Raw genomic sequence first — 17,601 nt, 5'->3', positions numbered from 1 at the left:
GTACAGATAAGACAGGTCACTTCCAAGTTCTCTGATGTTTGTTGTTCCAAGAATACCTTGAGATGAGCACTAGATTGGGAGGTAAAAGATTTGGGTTGCAGATGATGACATACCCTCCAACAAGCTATTTCACCCCTCTGAGCTTCCCTTCCTCCTGTGAGGAAGATGCTCTGACAGCCCTCAAGTTCTAGTTACTCTGTGATATTTTGGACACAGAGTCTTCCAGTCCAAGTTAAGTACATTCAGGATGTCTCATGTTCTTTGGTGTGGCTGGGAATATAGGAATGCGCCCTCCCCCACACACTCTCCATCCCTTTTCCTGATGCAATGTTCATAGATTCTTTTTACTACCTGGTTTGCAGTCATCCATACAGCTCACAAGCCAATGGAAGTTGTCTTAGGTTGGGTACCTCAGAAACAATCCCTTAGACAAGGATTTGTATGCAAGTGATTTATTAAGGATGCACTCCCAGGAAAAAACCAGAAAGGAAGAGTCACAGTCATGAGTCAGGTGTGGAATATGCAGAAACTGGGGAATGGCCACACAGAACAGTGAGAGATCCCAGGGGGCTGAGCAGAGTGCCAACAACATCCACTACTGAAGGCAAGACTGTCAGTGAGCTGGAATATACAGCAGCTCCCTTCGTACGGTTGACCTGGTCATGTGAGCACAGAAATATTTTGTTTCGATAAAAATGAGTGTCTTTTTTTTTTTTTTTTTTTGGTCTTGGATTCTGTCTGTTAATGCAGTCCTGAGTGGAATCATTTTATTTAGGACATAACTAGACTCGTTTTTTATGTGACCAGGTGAAGCAACTGGGGATGGGATTACAGGATAGTTAACGAGAATACTGGGCTCTTTTGGGGATGGTCACTTGGAGATCAGGTTACAGGGTAGTTAAGATTTTGTGCTCTCTTGAGGGGTCTGAATAAAAGCATTCTAAAGTGTGTTAACCTAGATGCATAGAAACAATTGACAGAGTTTGGTTAAAGCAAAGATAAGTTGTCCAGTAAAGAAGTTATATGCCTAGGGTGTGACTACCTACCATGACTTGCCCATTTAAGAATTTATGATTGGATCACCCTGCGAGGTTACTTTCCACAGAACTCTTTATTGGTCCTCACTTTGGAATATAAACATTTTCATCATTTCTCTCCTCGACAAGATGGAGGAGAAGATCTGAAAGCAAAAGGCTTCTAGCCAGAGCTCCCACAGCTATTCTTTAGGGACAATCACTCCACTCCAGCTGCGAGCCGGATGTGGCTGCACTCACAGTTGCACTCAGTAAATATTGGTTAAATGGATGAACTAATTACTATGGTTTACTTTGACTATGATCAGTATAAATGAGATGAGGTTTGGTTTTGCCTTTCCCTCTCTCCTGGTCAGTGAGTCCTCCTTGCTTCAGTTCCAAGTAAACAATCAGGAACTGTTGCATAATACAAACCTCAAAGCTAAATACCACATTTGGACACATTTGCAAAATAGACAAAGGAAATATTGGCATTTTTGAAAAGGGAGAATTTAGGCATAATCAGTGTTGGTTGTGGCTGGCTGCCCTGTTGCAATTAGGAGATGCCAAAGCTAGCTACATTGAAATGCCAGGCCACCCCAGAGCCAGGTCCTTAAAAAGCAAAAACCAAGCCAAGCTGCCTGTCAGCCATGCTGTCATTAATCTCAGAATAGCCCAGGGAAGGGGCTCATGGGGGAAGTCAAATTTCCATTCTCAAAAGAAACCAGATCAGGACTGTATCCGTTTATATAACCAGGTGTATAGATGTAGAGTCTCATTTAGGAATAGGGTGGGGTGTGGTGGTTTGGAAAATAAATAAACCAAGCTTGAAAGCAATTGGGCTCTAATGGTAGTCAGTGCCTCCCCTCAGAGACACTGAGGGAGATGATGACAATTCTATGAGCTGGTTGAAAATCTTTCACTTGAGATGGTTCATAAGCCAAATTCTCCTATAAGGAACACGTTCATGCCATCAAATATTGAGAAGAACATGGTGGGGAGAAAAGAAAGATAGAACCTCCGACCTCGATGGTTTCCTAAATGCGACAGAACCATGTACTTGCCTTTCTAGATGGTTTTATCATCGGCTTATCGGTTTCCCATTGGATATTTGCAAACCCCTTCAGCCCTACGTGATGCTGTGCATGAATCCAACTATTCTGGAAGCATAAGAGGAACCTGTGGTTATTGTTAAAAATACAAATTCTAGCCCCACCTTCATAGATCTCTTTCCACAGGTGATGTGACTGGGAATTTGTGTTTTAACGAGTAACTAGAAGGGATTAGATGCAAGGAGGCCTCAGGTCATGCTACTGCGAAGCCCTATTATAAGCACTTGTGACTTATCCATGAACCACATAATGGGCATAAAATGGTTGTATGATGGAAAATCAATTCACTCATGGGCCATTTATTCTTCATATTTGAAAGAAAATCTTTTGATTCAACTAAGAAATTTATTAAAACTAGCGGTGCCCACTATGAAAAGAGAATGAGGTTGAATTTTTTTTTTTTTCATGCACAAGAATGTTCAAAATAGAAGAACAGGGAGCTATGTCCAGTCCGCACTGTAAAGATAGAAGAACAGGGAGCTATGTCCAGTCCTCACTGTAAAGAATTTACACAACCACTGACACAGCAGTTTTAATAAATTTTTAATGATAGAAGTGTAAACAAAACCTTGCTATCTGTTATCTGCTAAAATTATTCTTTGCTCTGGACCTTAGTTTGGCATTTGGATATGCACTTTAATTATCATTTTCAGAGGAAGAATTTATTAGGACAATCCATAGAGTCTCTAATATGCAGAATCTTCTGTTTTCTCCCTTTTGAGCTCTAATGACCTTAAAGAATAAGTCTTAACTTTTACAGACTCTTATTTGGGGAAGATGAGAAGTCCTTGGCATGCTTTTCCTGATAAGCATCTTCCCTTTGCATTCTGAATGAAAGATTTCATCTCATGAAAGTCAGCCAGTGTGTCCACCCTCTGAGTGCAGGACACTGCTGTGAGACATTTAGAACCCATGACCCCATGGAGCTTTCAGTATGCTTGGGAAGCAAATGCTGGCAGAAGTCTGTAGCTCCCATTGGATGGGCAAAGTGAAATAATGGCAGATAGTGCAGCAGCAGACATATAAGCAGAGAGTCAGGTTCCCCAAGTGGGACACTCAGCTTCTTCCACCAACCAGCTCTGTGATCTTGGTTGGCTGATTTTCAAGTTGTCTATAAACTTGTACTTTATTCTTTTCATGCTTATTATGGAGATAATGTGGTTTAAAGTAGCACTTCTCAAACTTCTGATGCTTGGTGGTCTTGTGCAGTAGCTGATCTGATCCAGTAGGTGTGGGGTGGAGCCAAAGATTCTGTGTTTCTAACAAGCTCAAGGTGATGCTTGGGGTAAAAAGGTTTGAGGTTCCTGTATAAACCTCCTAGTTTTACATAAAGTTCCTGGTTTGATTCCTATCACATAGAAAGTTCTCATTAAGTGACTATTATTATGCATAATATTTTGACAACAAGAGTTATATGACATAGAATGTTGAAATAAATGCAGCTGATTTTTCTTACTCAAGAAAGGCTGCTTCAAACCTGGGGCGAATTCTTATTATTCAGAATAGAATATGCTCCCAATACACTTGAGGAATCTTAGGGACTTGCCTCAGCAGCTGTCACTGTGCTTCACTATTCCGTAGAATAGGTGCTTTGGGTCTTACAGTTCCATTAACTTCAAGGATAAATTTCATCCAGTGAAAATAAAACACTAGGCCCATCCTTGATTACATTCTCATTCCATTGCAGTCAGGGAAAGAAATAATTAGCTCCTGCCTCCAAACACATCCAAGTGCTGGCTCTTTCTAGATGGTAAGAACAAAAACTCAGAAAAGGCAGATGACTGCCCTGCTGTTAGATTCTGAATCATGAGCCAAATGAGAGCTCCCACAGCTTAGATGTGTAATATTGGTTTGTTGTTTTTTGAGTTTGTTTTATCAAGGTGAAAGGGATAGGTCTAAGACATGTATCCCCGTCTGTTGAGTTTGACCGAAGTACATGATTGTAATACTAATCTTTAATATTGATAAAAGCTACAATTCACTATGAAAAAGTAGCAATAATAGGCCTATATATGTGAAAACACAGCTGCAAAATGTAAAAAGCAAAAATGAGCTGAAATATAAGAAGTAATTGATAAAGCTACAATTACTATGGGAGACTTGCATACACAGAAATCAATAGATCAGGTTGGCTAAGGATTACAGGGAGTTTGAATAACTAATCTTCCTTTTCAGCTTGATTTGATGTAAGTAGGAAACTAGGTAAAATCAAAGTTAATATAGGCTTTTTTCTCAAACACAAATTAAATATTTGCAGAATTGACCATGTGTTAGGGTGCAAAGGAAATCTCACCAAATTTCAAATAGCAAAAATTATGTGTGCCACCTTCACTGGCCATAATGAAATAAAATTAGAAATTACCAAAAAAACAAACAAACAAACAAGAAAAACCCCTCTATTATTTAAATTTCAAAATCATACATTCAAATAACTCTTGAATTACAAAGGAAATTAAAAGTGAAATTTAAAACTCCTCAGAAATAAATAACAAGTCATATTATATTCTAAAACCTATAGGATAGTGCCACAGTAATACATATAGGACAATTTGTAGCAATATATATATTGTATCAAAAACAAGAAAAATGTAAAATAAATTAATCTTTTGTCAATTCAAAAAGCTACGTAAAGAACAACACAATGACACATCTTAGGAAGAAAAGGGAAATAAAATAAGAACAAAGGCAAAGAAAAAAGAACTGGAGATTAAAAGCATAGGTGGAATTGGTAAATAATATCAAAAGTTGGAATATACTGAGATATGCCTGTTAAAACACTCTTCATTATTTTTCAATATATAAATGAAACTAAGAATGAAATATTTCCAGTTTTTAATTAAAAGATAAAATAACCACATAATGTGTTTGAGAATAAACATACTTTGAAATGTTTTTGAAAATGACCCAAAATTAAGATACAGGCAGGTCAAGGTAAGAATGATTGCTGATAATGCACAAGCCTAACAGCATTTTAAGATATAGACAAAAATGTGTTAGAAAAAAAAGTTTTAGCTCAAGAATGACTAATATTTTTAGCCTTGGGAGCAAAGGAAAAAAAAATGACCTAAATTCCTCATCTGAAATCCATCTGTGTGTCAATGGAGAGTTACTGCTAAGCTCGTTTCCTAATCGACAAAGTAGGGATGGTAATAGTGTCATTTAAGGTTTATGTAAGTTATTATATGAAAAGCACTTAAAAGAGTGCCCTGCAAAGAGTAAGCCCTCAGTAAGTGTTAGTGTTATTTTTATTAATAATTAAGGAGAATTGTTTTACATGGTTTATAAAGTCCCTTTGTTCTTCTTTGGGCTTTGTTGAATATAGTGAGTCTTTAATAAACTTTTGTTGAATTTTGTTGAGTCTTGAATAAACGTTTGTTAAATTCCACCAGAAAGCAGACAGGGTCAACAGGAGAAGAGATCTACCCTACAGAAGCTTTGTTCAAATAATTAACTGTGTGGGGAGACATTAAGATGTAGGTTTCAGCATTTTGTGATAATTTAGATAATAGGTATATATATCTATACATATCTATGTCTATATATATCCATATATATCTATATATAATGTTTGTTGATTTGTTTTATTAATTAAAAGGTGAAACATGAAGAGAATTATACCTTCCCCAAGACATTCCTAACCTATCATACTTGGATTAATGGCCAATGTCCCCAGCATAATAGCCATCTATGTTTCTGTCCACCTAGTATATCGAGACACACACCCCTTAGAGCCACCCTCACTCATTCCTTCTCCCTAGGTCCTAACCTCATATTTAAGTTCAGACTCAACCTCAAGAAAGTAGTCTTAGCCTAATGCATGTAAATAAGCAAACTCTTTAATAAGGGAGAAAGGGCCGTCTTTGGAATTCATCTGCCCTGTGTCCAATGTGGGACTCAAATAGACTTGTACGCAGCATTAGAGAATGAAGAGCCTTACAAATTACTCAGCTAGCTCACTGTGTACCACATACATCCATAGCCACAGACACTCGTATGCTTCTATCAATGCTGCTACTGGGGCTGAGAACTTTGGTCTATAGTTGGTCATGAAAATTAGGAATCTTTGTGAGGGCTTTGCAGGCACCCCAGAACGTCACAGTTTATCACATGGATTAAATCTGATTTATAGTCCTAAAACCCTGTAAGAATAGTCAATCAAAGGTAAATTCATTTTTATATTTTACTCCATACATCATTTCTTTTTTTTAAAATATGGTCCAGGAACACAAAGCCCATCATGGGAAGCTCCATTAAAAGGAAAGTCTATAGGCAAATATAGACAGAAGAAAATGCCACACGTTGTGTTTGTCTACCGGAAATGTACAATGCTTTATGGATATGAAAGACTGATAAGGAATGCTTTAAGGATTTCTGTTTACTTTTATTTAGCCCAGGGATCTGCAAATGTTTTCTTTATAGAACCAAATAGTAAATTTTTCAGCTTCGAGGGCTATGTGGTCTCTTGCAACCACTCAGCTCTGCCGCTGTAGCCTGAAAGAAGCCATTGACAACAAAGAAACCAGTGGGCGTGGTTGTCTGTCAATCAATTCATGTTGTTTTTCACATATACAAAGTATTCCTCTTCTTTGAGTCTTTTCAACTATTTAAAAATGTAAAAACCATCCTTTGCTCATGGCCAGTACAAAAATAGGCGGTGAGCTGTATTTGTCTACAATTCCCTGAAGCCCCTGGTTGATCCTACTGTTTCCCCATTCTATATGACTATAGAACCTTCCTCTGACTCCGCATCTATTAACATTCCAGTGTTCTATAGATAGAAGCTACTCAAAGTGCAGTCTGAGGACCAACGGCATCAGCATTGCCTGGGGGCTTGTTAGAAATGCAGAATCTGGGGCCCCATCTAAGAGCAATTAACTCAGAATCTCTGAGAGTGGGATCTAGCAGTATGTTTTAATAAGGTTTCTGGTGATTCTGATGCCTGTTAAAGTTTTAGAAACACTGCTATTGACCACGCCTGGAAAATTGCTGACTTGGGAACATTAAATGCCACCTGGGGGTGCCAGAACAGTTCATTCAGTCACTCATTCAATAAGCGAATTAACATGAACACCTAGTAGGGGCCAGACCCTTCACTAAACACTGGTGATTTGAGATAATTAATAGAATACTGTTGGGCCCCTAATGGACTGGGAAATTGTCTTACATCAGAGCCCCAGGGAATAGTTCTGAGTGGCTCTGATTTTTATTTCCTCACTAAGCAGGCTTTGCTGGCTGGGGCCACACTATGAGCTCAGGAAACACACAGGTTGGAGGTTTAATGTGCTAATATGAGTGAAGTGTTCCACACCTCCTAGATAATAGATGCCATTTCACTATAACATCCTTTCAGCTACTGAAATAACTGTTATTCAACATTATCATGCTTCTTTAGATGCTGTCTCTTAGAATGTTAATATGCTTGGGTTTGGGGTTTATGGGAGAACTTGTAAAACACTGTCATTAAACATCCCAACAGAGGACCTGGAGGTGCGCTCCATGCCTTCTCTCTATTCTTACTAGGAGAGGGGACATCGCTTTTACAGCATTGAAATCTCCGTGCATTTGAGATCTCTGAAACTCATCAGCCTTCCTCTCAAATCACAGACATACCCCAACACTTTAGAACAGGACAAAGGCGTGGGAGTTCCTGGGGGTACTGTGAAAGTGGTGAAAACAGGGGTATCCACCACATGGCTTTTCTGCTATCACGCCAACTGCCCATCAGCCAGATCTTCATAGGTTGCCCTTAGCTTGAAGCCAGGGGGCCCTGTAGCTGTTCTTCAGGTGCTGAAAATAGCAAATTTGAGAGGAGATTGCCAAGGAAACACATGAAAGCCAGAGAGGAGAGAGAGAGATAAGGGGTGGGGAGGAGAGGGAGACAGTACATTTACCAACAAATAGACCTGGAGGAGTGGGAAATTACAACAGCATTAGAGGTTTGAAAGCACACAGACCTCTGCCTTCTAATAAACTGGCTTATTAAAAGGAAAGGTCAAGTTGTTTGCTTAGACTAAAGGAAGAATTTTCCCCAAGGAACCCAGCAGCAAAATACAAAGATGGAGAACAGGGTGAGAAGACAGTCTTGTTTGTCTCCCTGTAGTTATCCCATGAGAGATGCTGCTTACAGACTGGAGACTTAGGCACTCTGCTGGTTTCCCTGGTTTCAGGCTTCCATAGGCACTCAGCACCACAGCAACATGCCTCTTGCTCAGCCATTAGTAAAGAAAAGTTAATTAACAAACATTGGATTTGTTCCAATTTTAGCAAAGGGTTCATACAGCCCTGTCCTAAATGAGCAAGGCTTTCTCAATATTAAGCCCCCACATCCTCATGAACAAGATTAATCAGAAACTTCTATACTGTATTCCCCTCAACAAGTTCATGAGACTGGTATTATTTACCTTTTGAGAAAACCGAAGCTCAGAGACTGTGATAAATTTGCCCAGAGTCACCCAGCAACTGAATGTCAGAGCCAGCAGCCTAACTACGTCTTTCTAACATCCAAGAACTTATTCATTCCACTAAGATATGGCCCACAATCTACTCAATGTTTCCATTGACAAACCATTTTATTCTGAAGAGTAGATCCCAGTCACTTAGGGGAACATTAGAATTTTATTTGTGCTCATCTAAAGGTTCAGGAGTGACTTGGTGTAAATTCCTTCCAATTTCTACTTCCTAGGTCCCTAACTGCTAAAATGGAGACCTGTATTTAAGCAAAGACACAAAGTATTTAAAGCTCTACATCATATCATGAGTACATATTCTGGTGTGTGAAAATTAGCAGGCTCATGGTAGGATGCCCGGTCAATATTTCAAATGACTGTCCATAAAACTAACCTAATATAAACATACTACTTTTTGTTTTAATGCCACTAGTAAAATGCAGCCCTGAAAGTTTTCTCCTTCATTTTTACTATGATTTCACATTTGATACTTTGCCCAAGAATCACTGAGAACAAAAGAACTGTGAAATCTATTATCCCCCAAAGAAGTTTTACCTTAGGATTCATCCTACCTGGGAACTCTGAATAGTTTGTTACTCCACAAGAGGGATAAATTTAAAAGATTCTAATAATAGGTACTAAATTAAAATCCCAGAGGAATTCCACTTTAGCTGTCAAGAAAACGATGCGGCAGTGGGTGGGGGAGACAGTGTCACAGAGGCCCCTCCCTGGGCCCGCAACAAGAATCTCCCTCTGTGAACTGTAGTTCCCTTGCCTCCCAATGAGTATGTTTCTGATTTTTCTTGATTAATAGTTTTCGTTTTATTTTAATAAAAAAGTGTTTCTCATATAAGTCGTCGTAGTCGTCGTCGTTGTCATCATCATCATCATCATCATCAAACATGGTATTGCCCCAAAGCCCTAAATCTTATTTCTCTCCCAGCTTCAGTTTTCAATGGAAGGGCAAACAGGAATGTGTTTTTGATTAGAAATTATGCTTCTATGCAATGTTTCTATTCCATTTTAAGTTTCTTCAGGCCTTCATTAGTGTAACACCAGCTGCTATAACAAAACAAATGCATTGTCACCTCATATGAAGGTTCAGGTCATTGTGGTCAGCTATCAAATTTCCTCCAGGAAAAGATGTGAAGGGCCCAAGTTCCTACTGTTTCATGGCCTGGCCATCCTCTAGGGCCCTGTTTTTTGCTGGCAAAAAGAAAATGAGAGGGCATGGAGGGAATGCCTGCTTTTGAGTTGCTTTAGTCTGGCAAGTATACATATCATTTTGACTACAATTCATGAACCATCTTTAGCCCCATGGCACCATATCCTTCAAATGAGGACTGGAAATGTGATTTTTGACTGAGCAGCCATTTCCCAGAGACTGTGCTCTACCGTGGAAGAGGGAGGATAAATTCTCGTACACAATTGGCCATCTCAGCCACAAGACAAGAGCTCATGCCTTCTACATTTGTGTTACTCACAAACATGTTTTCATCATATCAAATACTTATCTTCTTAAACCCTTCCTCAAGCTCTTTACCCCTTCACTGATGGGGTCCCCTGTTTGCCTTTCTTAGAGACAGGACTTCCTCAGAGAGGCCTGCTGTGACTGATGGCACCCATGGTATGTCCTCAAATATAATTAATTTCACACAGAATAATCTCATTTCCTTATTTCACTCCCATCTTCCCAATTAGATTGTAGTTCTGTGACAACAATGAACTTGCCTGTCTCATTCATCACCATATTTTTAGTACCTAACACTGTCCTGGCATATTATAGGTACTCAATCAATATTTTAAAATAAAGGAAGGGCAAGAGAAAGAAAGAAAGGAAGAAGGAAGAGATGGAGGGAAGGGAGCTGGTTGCCTCTGGAGGTAGCTCAGTCTGGCTACCTGTAATTTGTAATTTGAGGTTTCAAAAGAGTAGCCAAAAAATGGGCTGGTCACATTTCAAGGCCAAGGACTCACCCTCTTTGGAGAAATAGTTGCAAACACCCACATAAACCATCGTGGAAACCTCTAATAGTAATTAAAAGAGACTAAAAATTTTCTGCCTTTTGCTTCCAAATGCTTCTGAATGCAATGGAATACTACTCAACAACCAAAAGGAATGAACTATTAATACATGTTATAACATGAATGAATCTCAAAATAACTATGATAAGTGAAAGAAGCAATACATCCCATATCACTCCATTTGTATTAGGAAATGCAAACTAATTTTTAGTGATAGAAAGCAGGTGAGCAGTTGTCTTGACCTGTAGTAAGGCAACATGGGTTTGGTGGGTGTAGGATTATAAAGGGCATGAAGAAACTTTTAGGAGTGATGGATATGTTCATTTTTCTTAATTGTAGTCATGGTTTCCTAGATTTATATGAATAGTAGTCATGGTTTCCTGGATTTATATGTATATCAAAACTTTTCAAAGTATACACTTCAAATATGTGGGATTTACTGTATGTTAATTATACCTCAATAAAGCTATTAAAAATAAAATTAAAATAAGTAAATGTGAGATTAAAAGTATACTAACTCAGAATCACATCTATTCATCCTATCATACCTAACTCTTGGACGGCTTGTGTCTTAAAAAAATACTTCATAGGTAGACAGGTATCTGTGTCCATGATAAAGTTGGCAAGTATGCATTCATGGTGTCTTTTGGAGAAACAGCATAATTCTGTTGACCCCTGTTTGAGTATGGCTTCCAGCTCAGAAGATGATTGAGTTATGGAGATGGAGTTTGGGCTATTTATATCTTCTCCTATTTGCACACACTTACACATACACACATAAAGTCTCACATGTTCATTTCTATTTCTTTCCAGGTCCTGTGGCCAAACCCATTACTAACCTCCCAGCTCAGGCACCCAGCCACCTCCCACCACTACCATGGCTGAAGACGCGGACATGCGCAATGAGCTGGAAGAGATGCAGCGAAGGGCTGACCAGCTGGCTGATGAGGTGAGGGATGGAAACATGAGAAGGCAGCAAAAGATAGGGAGCTATGTAGTTTATCTTATTCAAGTTCAATGGGAAAAGGGCTTCTTCTAATGTCTCAAAAAAAAGCAGGATGCATATGACTGCGATTTCCTCTACAACTAAGGCCTCTGCAAACAGCAACATATTAATTATAAAACCTATGCACAAATTAATGTCTTAGACTAAGTTCCCAATTTCTAGAAATCTAGAAAATTCAAGATGCTCTAAGAAAAGCAATATCTTTGGGTGTCTGACAGCCAGTGGTGTACTGGAGCTGGCTTAATTCTGAGAGCTAACATTTTTATGTAACATTGCTACATTTTCCAGAACTTTATGAGTCGGTATTAAAGTTGAATTATAAAAAAGACAATTAAATAAAGTATATTAAAATCAGAGGTACTAAATACTCAGAGCTCGTCACTTCCTAATTGTTTTGCTACTATTTATACTCTCAAAGTTCTTGGCATGTGTTGGGTCTGTAGTGTGGAGATACTGTGTAATGGTGTGTTACTGCAACTCTTCCTAAGTTCACTGCAGTGACACTGTGATATACTTAGAAATCAGACAAGGTGAGAGTATTTATACCATGGGAATCTGCAAACACTACAAATCAGGGCTGGACTTTTTGCTTTGTTGATTGTCTAGACTTAAGAAAGGGGAAAAATATTAATAATGCAGATTAAATTTAAAAGTGTGCACATTTGCAGCTATTACACTATAAATAACACAAAAAAATGAGAAAAACTTCCATTTGAAAATGATGATTCTCTTTAGCAAAGAAGTCATTTGTATCATTGATAAATAAGTAAAGTTCCAACATATTTCTTCTTGTTTTATTTCCCTCTTACTCATTAATGTAAATGAAAATATCAACCAGTGTTCATGCCAGAACTGCACTTGTTCTGTGAACACTTAGCTATGGGCACAGAAGTCACCAGTAATCAACAAAAGCTTTCTGTGAGAATCAATTGGTTATATGGAATTTATAATAGAGAGTTTTTATTATTATTTGTAAATTTTTTACTGTGTATCTTTTATGTCATTAAAATAATGAGGTTAAATACATACATATATTCATATATTATTTTCTGGAGAGCCAGATATTAAACATTTGCTAGCATACGACTGATTATAGCCATTCTATTTCAAAAACAGCCTGTTCACAACTCTTCCAGGAAAGTTAACATTCTTCATGTTTCTACGGAATCTTCTTCAAAATTAGTTCGTCACTTAAAAGCACAGCTTTGAGAGATCACACTGGTTGTTAGATTCTTAGTATTTTCAAAGGAACTGAGAAAAAAGTGACAACATTGTGCCTCAGGGACCAGCACTGAGTTCAGACTTGCCATCTAATTTTTCTTATCTAAGGATGAAGATAATTATTATAACTGTCTCCTACAGGCTAGTTGTTTCAAACATGCTTGATTTTTTTCACCCTAAGGCAACAACCTAATTTGTATTGATAAGAACTTCCAATTGTGTTTCTAAGGCTTTATGAGAAACTTGATGTTAGATTCATCTCATTTCACAAAAAAATTGTGTTTGTGTTTAAAATTTAATATTCCGCTTCTAGGGAGCCCAAATTAGTCCTCTGAGATAATTTTTCATACATCCTGCACATGCAAAACTATCTTTTCCAGATTACTTTTTCTTTGATATCAAGATCAGCTTCATATGGTTTTGATTTTATGAAGATCAGCTTTAATGTAATTTGCTTAAGGGAATCTTATTATGCAGAAAGACTGATAGGAGAGAGATTGAAAATGGGGAGAACTTTTGTGTTTCAGTTATAAACATAAAAAAATATGTGACAGTGACCCTTTGTGTTTCTCAAGAGAAGAAAGTAGTTCTATTATCCCAAGACCTCTGGATCTTGCACTCATAATATTTGTGTTTGGTTTTTTTTTCATCTTAGTCGCTGGAAAGCACCCGTCGTATGCTGCAACTGGTTGAAGAGGTAAGGAGTGGCCATATTTTAGAATAAACTAATCCCTGGACCATGATCCCATTGATTCCAGTGTTGATGGGGCCACCAGGAAGCCACATAGGGAGGGAGATGCTACATTTAAGTTGTCAGATAGTCATCAAAGTATCCACTCTTCCTCCCAGCCCAGGTTATCCTTACAGTCTGAGAAGCAGGGAAGTATAGTATTTCCAAGTAAATACTCCCCAAAAGTCACAAAAGATTGAATCGCTTTACACAAATCAGTGATTTTTAATATACAAAGAAATTATCTACATAAAAATCTCATTTGTAATTATTTTGATGCCTTTAAGTCACATCTAGTCTTGACATCCTGTTCTGTTTTTAGCCACATGTATGACTTTTAAAAATATATACCCCTATAGGTGTAACATATTCAGAAATTATAATCTTTGGAGTCAGGCACTCAAATTCATGGAATAATAGGAAAATTCTTCAATAAGGGGAAATATCAAGACCAATAATGTAAATATAGAAGCTCTTTTATATTCCTGACTCTGGATTGAACATTCATTTGTGAGGCATGGTTAATGAATGCTGAACTATTTTTAAATGGGTAAAATAGGGCAGATAGCAATTATGGAATCAAAAGGCCATTTGCAATAAAACTCACTGATTCCAATTTGGGAGAGCAGCAGTCAACCAGGAAGAATAAATGGATTAATTGAACTTGTCCTTTGGGAGAGATGAAGTAGAAAAAGAATGGAATGGGTTGTATTTATCTTAAATGAATAAAATAAGCCTAACAGTTTTTATTCAGTGAGAAGCTGTTTTAGCTATGCTTTGAAACTGATTATCAATGTATAAATTCACGTATGGTTATCGTTTTTAGAGATCTTGAGGTTTTTCTAGCAGAATAATTAAATGAGCCTACTCCCCTCATGCTACCCTAAATCGCTTATGCAATCACATAAAAAAAGAAAGATAAATTTCACAAGGCTAAAAGGAAAGGCAGCTGCCTCTCACACTTTAGGAGCCAGCATCTTCTCTTATTACTACAGCTTTAGCTTCTCACCTAAGAGTGAAATATGATGGCTAAATGTGAATTGCCACAGGAGGAGTAGGGAGAAGGTGATAACCAGGAGCTCTCAGGATGCTCAGCAGCTTGGAAAAGCAGCCTTCACTCTCTAAATGAAGAAAATTTTTTCTTTGTTCTATTCTGGAAACACCACTCATGCAGAAATACTTGAGGATCTAAAAAGAGGCAGATAATGTAAATCTAGCAGTGCTGGTGAGACTTTTAGAGTAGGCTTACTGTCCCTCACTCTGAGAATAAATGAAAGGGAACAAACCTTAGTAACATTTCTATGTTAGCTCTGATGTTGACTTGAAGGGAGACCAGAAGTCCACTGTCATAATTATCTCGATACATCTTTATGACCTTCAACCATAGCCTCCAAGCTCACTTTTTTTGTTGTTTTCATTCATGTGTATGAACATGTGAAGTAAATTTCTAAAGCAGCAAAACTATCACAAGTTTGCCCACCTATGCAATGTCGAAATACTACCTAGAACATGGAACATGGTGGAGCAAATGCATGAAAATACATCATTATGAACTGGCCCCTCAGCCATCAGAGTCTTTGGGTCACAGACATTTGTGTCTTAAATGGCAGGCATTGTCAGCCAGATTTGAGAAAGGAGTGCTTGCTCTAATATATTCTGGCGGGGAAAAAAATCTCAAAAGCTCTATCAATTAAGTAGAATTCTAGAATCATATGTGTTTGTTTCTCCTGAAGTGTTTCTCGACCAAGCATAAAGTTGCATCTTAGAATAAGGAGTGAAACAGATAGAAGCTCTCTCCTACCTCTAATAAGCAAGAGGAAGCTATTAGATTTTTCATCCTTAGGAATTTATGAGCAAGCCATTATTAGAGTAGATCGATTTGCTCTTACTTTCTCCTAGTTATTTTATATTTATGGTCAATCACCTCTTATGTCTAGGGCATTGGCTATTCAGATGATATTCTGCTTTTCAATCAAAAAGGAAATTCTCTTTAAAGAGAATCAGCATTAAATATTCATTAAGGGCAGAAATCATTCGGAAAATCTGAGCCTTGAAATACTAGGATCTTGCCCATGATCCCAAAGAGCATGAATCCTATATAATTTGAATTAAGCAGAATTCTTATTGAAATTCATTCTCAAAGACAGGAAAGGTTACTAAATTCATAATGTCTCCCTAAGGCAAACTGTCCGACTTTGTGCCATCTCTCATAGACTTTAGGCTATAACAGAGTGGCAGGGTAGAGGCTTGCCTTTTAATAGAAGCCATCATCAATGTTTCAAAGATGATGTAAAGTTACACAGAGGTCAGTGGGGAAAGTTCAGAAAAGCTGAATACCATACACAAGTAAAATGGTTAGAAATTATATAGCACTAGGTTTTCAGCCTGGAGGTAGGAACTGTCTCTTTTGATGGACGCATTTTAACAAATATTTATTGAATGTCTAACTCTAGGGGTGGGAGAGAAGATATAAATTGATATTATGCAGGAAAACAGCTATGAAAATAGCTCTCCAAATTCAAGGCTGTACCTGCCTTAGGAGCATAGAGGAGGGAACAATTAATTCTGGTGGGAGAGTCATGAATGTATCTTCAAAGAGTATTTGATTCCAGGCCAAAAAAAAAAAAAAGTTAACTCTAATATCACTAAATTTAGGAAATGATGTTTACACATGAATGTCTAAGGTTATGAAAACTAAGCCCAGGAAAAGCCGTATTACTTTAGGGTAGGTTGATTCAAAAGATTGGAATGGTGCCTGAGGGCTCCTCAACATTTCAAGGATGTTTTAGCATCTTTTCTTTTTATGCCTTTTCTTTCAAAACAGTTTGATCAGGAGAAGAGAATAAGCATTCTGAAGCTATGTTTGTGTTGTGCTAAAACTGGAAAAATCAGGCTGGGTAGTTGTTTTCAGAGAGGCAGATATGGGTCTTTTGGAACTCTGGCAGTTAGAGAGTACCTAGACTATCCATGTTTTAGCTCAGACTTAGGGAAAAGCAAGGAAGACTAAAAATGTTCCAGAAACATTTGGAACATGATTTTACTTTTAGTTCATCGACAAAAAAGAAAAAATAAAAATAGAGAAATGAAAATTTTAAAAAAAGAAATGGAAAAAATATCACTTACATCTCAAACTGCCTTGTTTTAAGTAGATAATTTTCTCAGCAATCTGAAATAGAAACCAAGAATTCAGCTAAAACAAAAATAGAACCACCTCTTCTCACTCTTAGTTATTGAAACATAATACTCTTTAAGGAATAGGAGAAAGTAATATTCTGCTTCCCCTGAGATATTGTCCCCACCCCGGCCCTTCTTTCGTGAGGTTCTAGTTCCCCCAAAGAACAATTCATTTATTTTGATAAAAAACTGTCAGCAAAATAGTGGAGCCAAATGTACATGTTCTAACATTTATTGAGAGCCTACTCCATGCCAGGTATTGTGCTCAAAGCTATCACCAAACATGCATTATCTAATACAATCCTTGTAGCATCTTTCACTACTACAGTTGACCCTTGAACAACAAGAGGGGTAGGGGTGCCCACCTTCTGCACTGTTGCAAACCGGAGTGTAGCCACAGCACTTTGATCTCTTTTATCAAGGAAGAAATTGAAGTACACAGTGGTTAAGTAATTTGCTTGAGAGACACAGCTACAAATGGCGGAGATGGAATTAAAGTCCAGGTCTACCTGATTCCAGAGTGTGAATTCTTATGCACAGTACTTAACTTCCTGTCCATCAGCAACCCCTACAATATTTACTTTTTTCTTTGAGAATTCCACAAAATGTAAAAGGATCCAAGAAAACAAACAGAAATAAAAGCAGTTCATGCTACACTGATTGAGATTTCACACAAATTAAGTCCTTTATCTTAATGTACTTCTTTTTGAACCATGGCCTCCCATAGAGTTGAACTTGTAGAAGCCTTTACATTCTATAGCTCATTCTATCCTCATAAGTACTCTAGGCAGTAAGGAGCTGTTTCCATTCCCATTGGATGGCTAGGGAAGCTGAAACACAAAACAGGTGACTCTAAAGCAACAGAATTTCAAAGATA

The 17,601-nt window shown here is 37.8% G+C and overlaps 1 protein-coding gene across 1 annotated transcript in view; it reads left to right on the top strand.

The window, feature by feature from the left end:
- SNAP25 (synaptosome associated protein 25) overlaps positions 1-17,601 on the top strand; it is a 77,495-nt gene that overhangs the window by 38,480 nt on the left and 21,414 nt on the right. Inside the window, exons 2-3 of the mRNA XM_039874486.1 lie at positions 11,407-11,542; positions 13,476-13,517. Of these exons, the coding sequence (XP_039730420.1) occupies positions 11,471-11,542; positions 13,476-13,517 (114 nt within the window). The 5' untranslated portion in view covers positions 11,407-11,470. The remainder of the gene's footprint in view (positions 1-11,406; positions 11,543-13,475; positions 13,518-17,601) is intronic.

This window comes from Pteropus medius, unplaced genomic scaffold (genome assembly GCF_902729225.1).
Source record: "Pteropus medius unplaced genomic scaffold, Ma_sr-lr_union100, whole genome shotgun sequence".
Taxonomy (NCBI): Eukaryota; Metazoa; Chordata; class Mammalia; order Chiroptera; family Pteropodidae; genus Pteropus; species Pteropus medius.
This window is presented reverse-complemented; position numbering and strand designations above follow the sequence as displayed.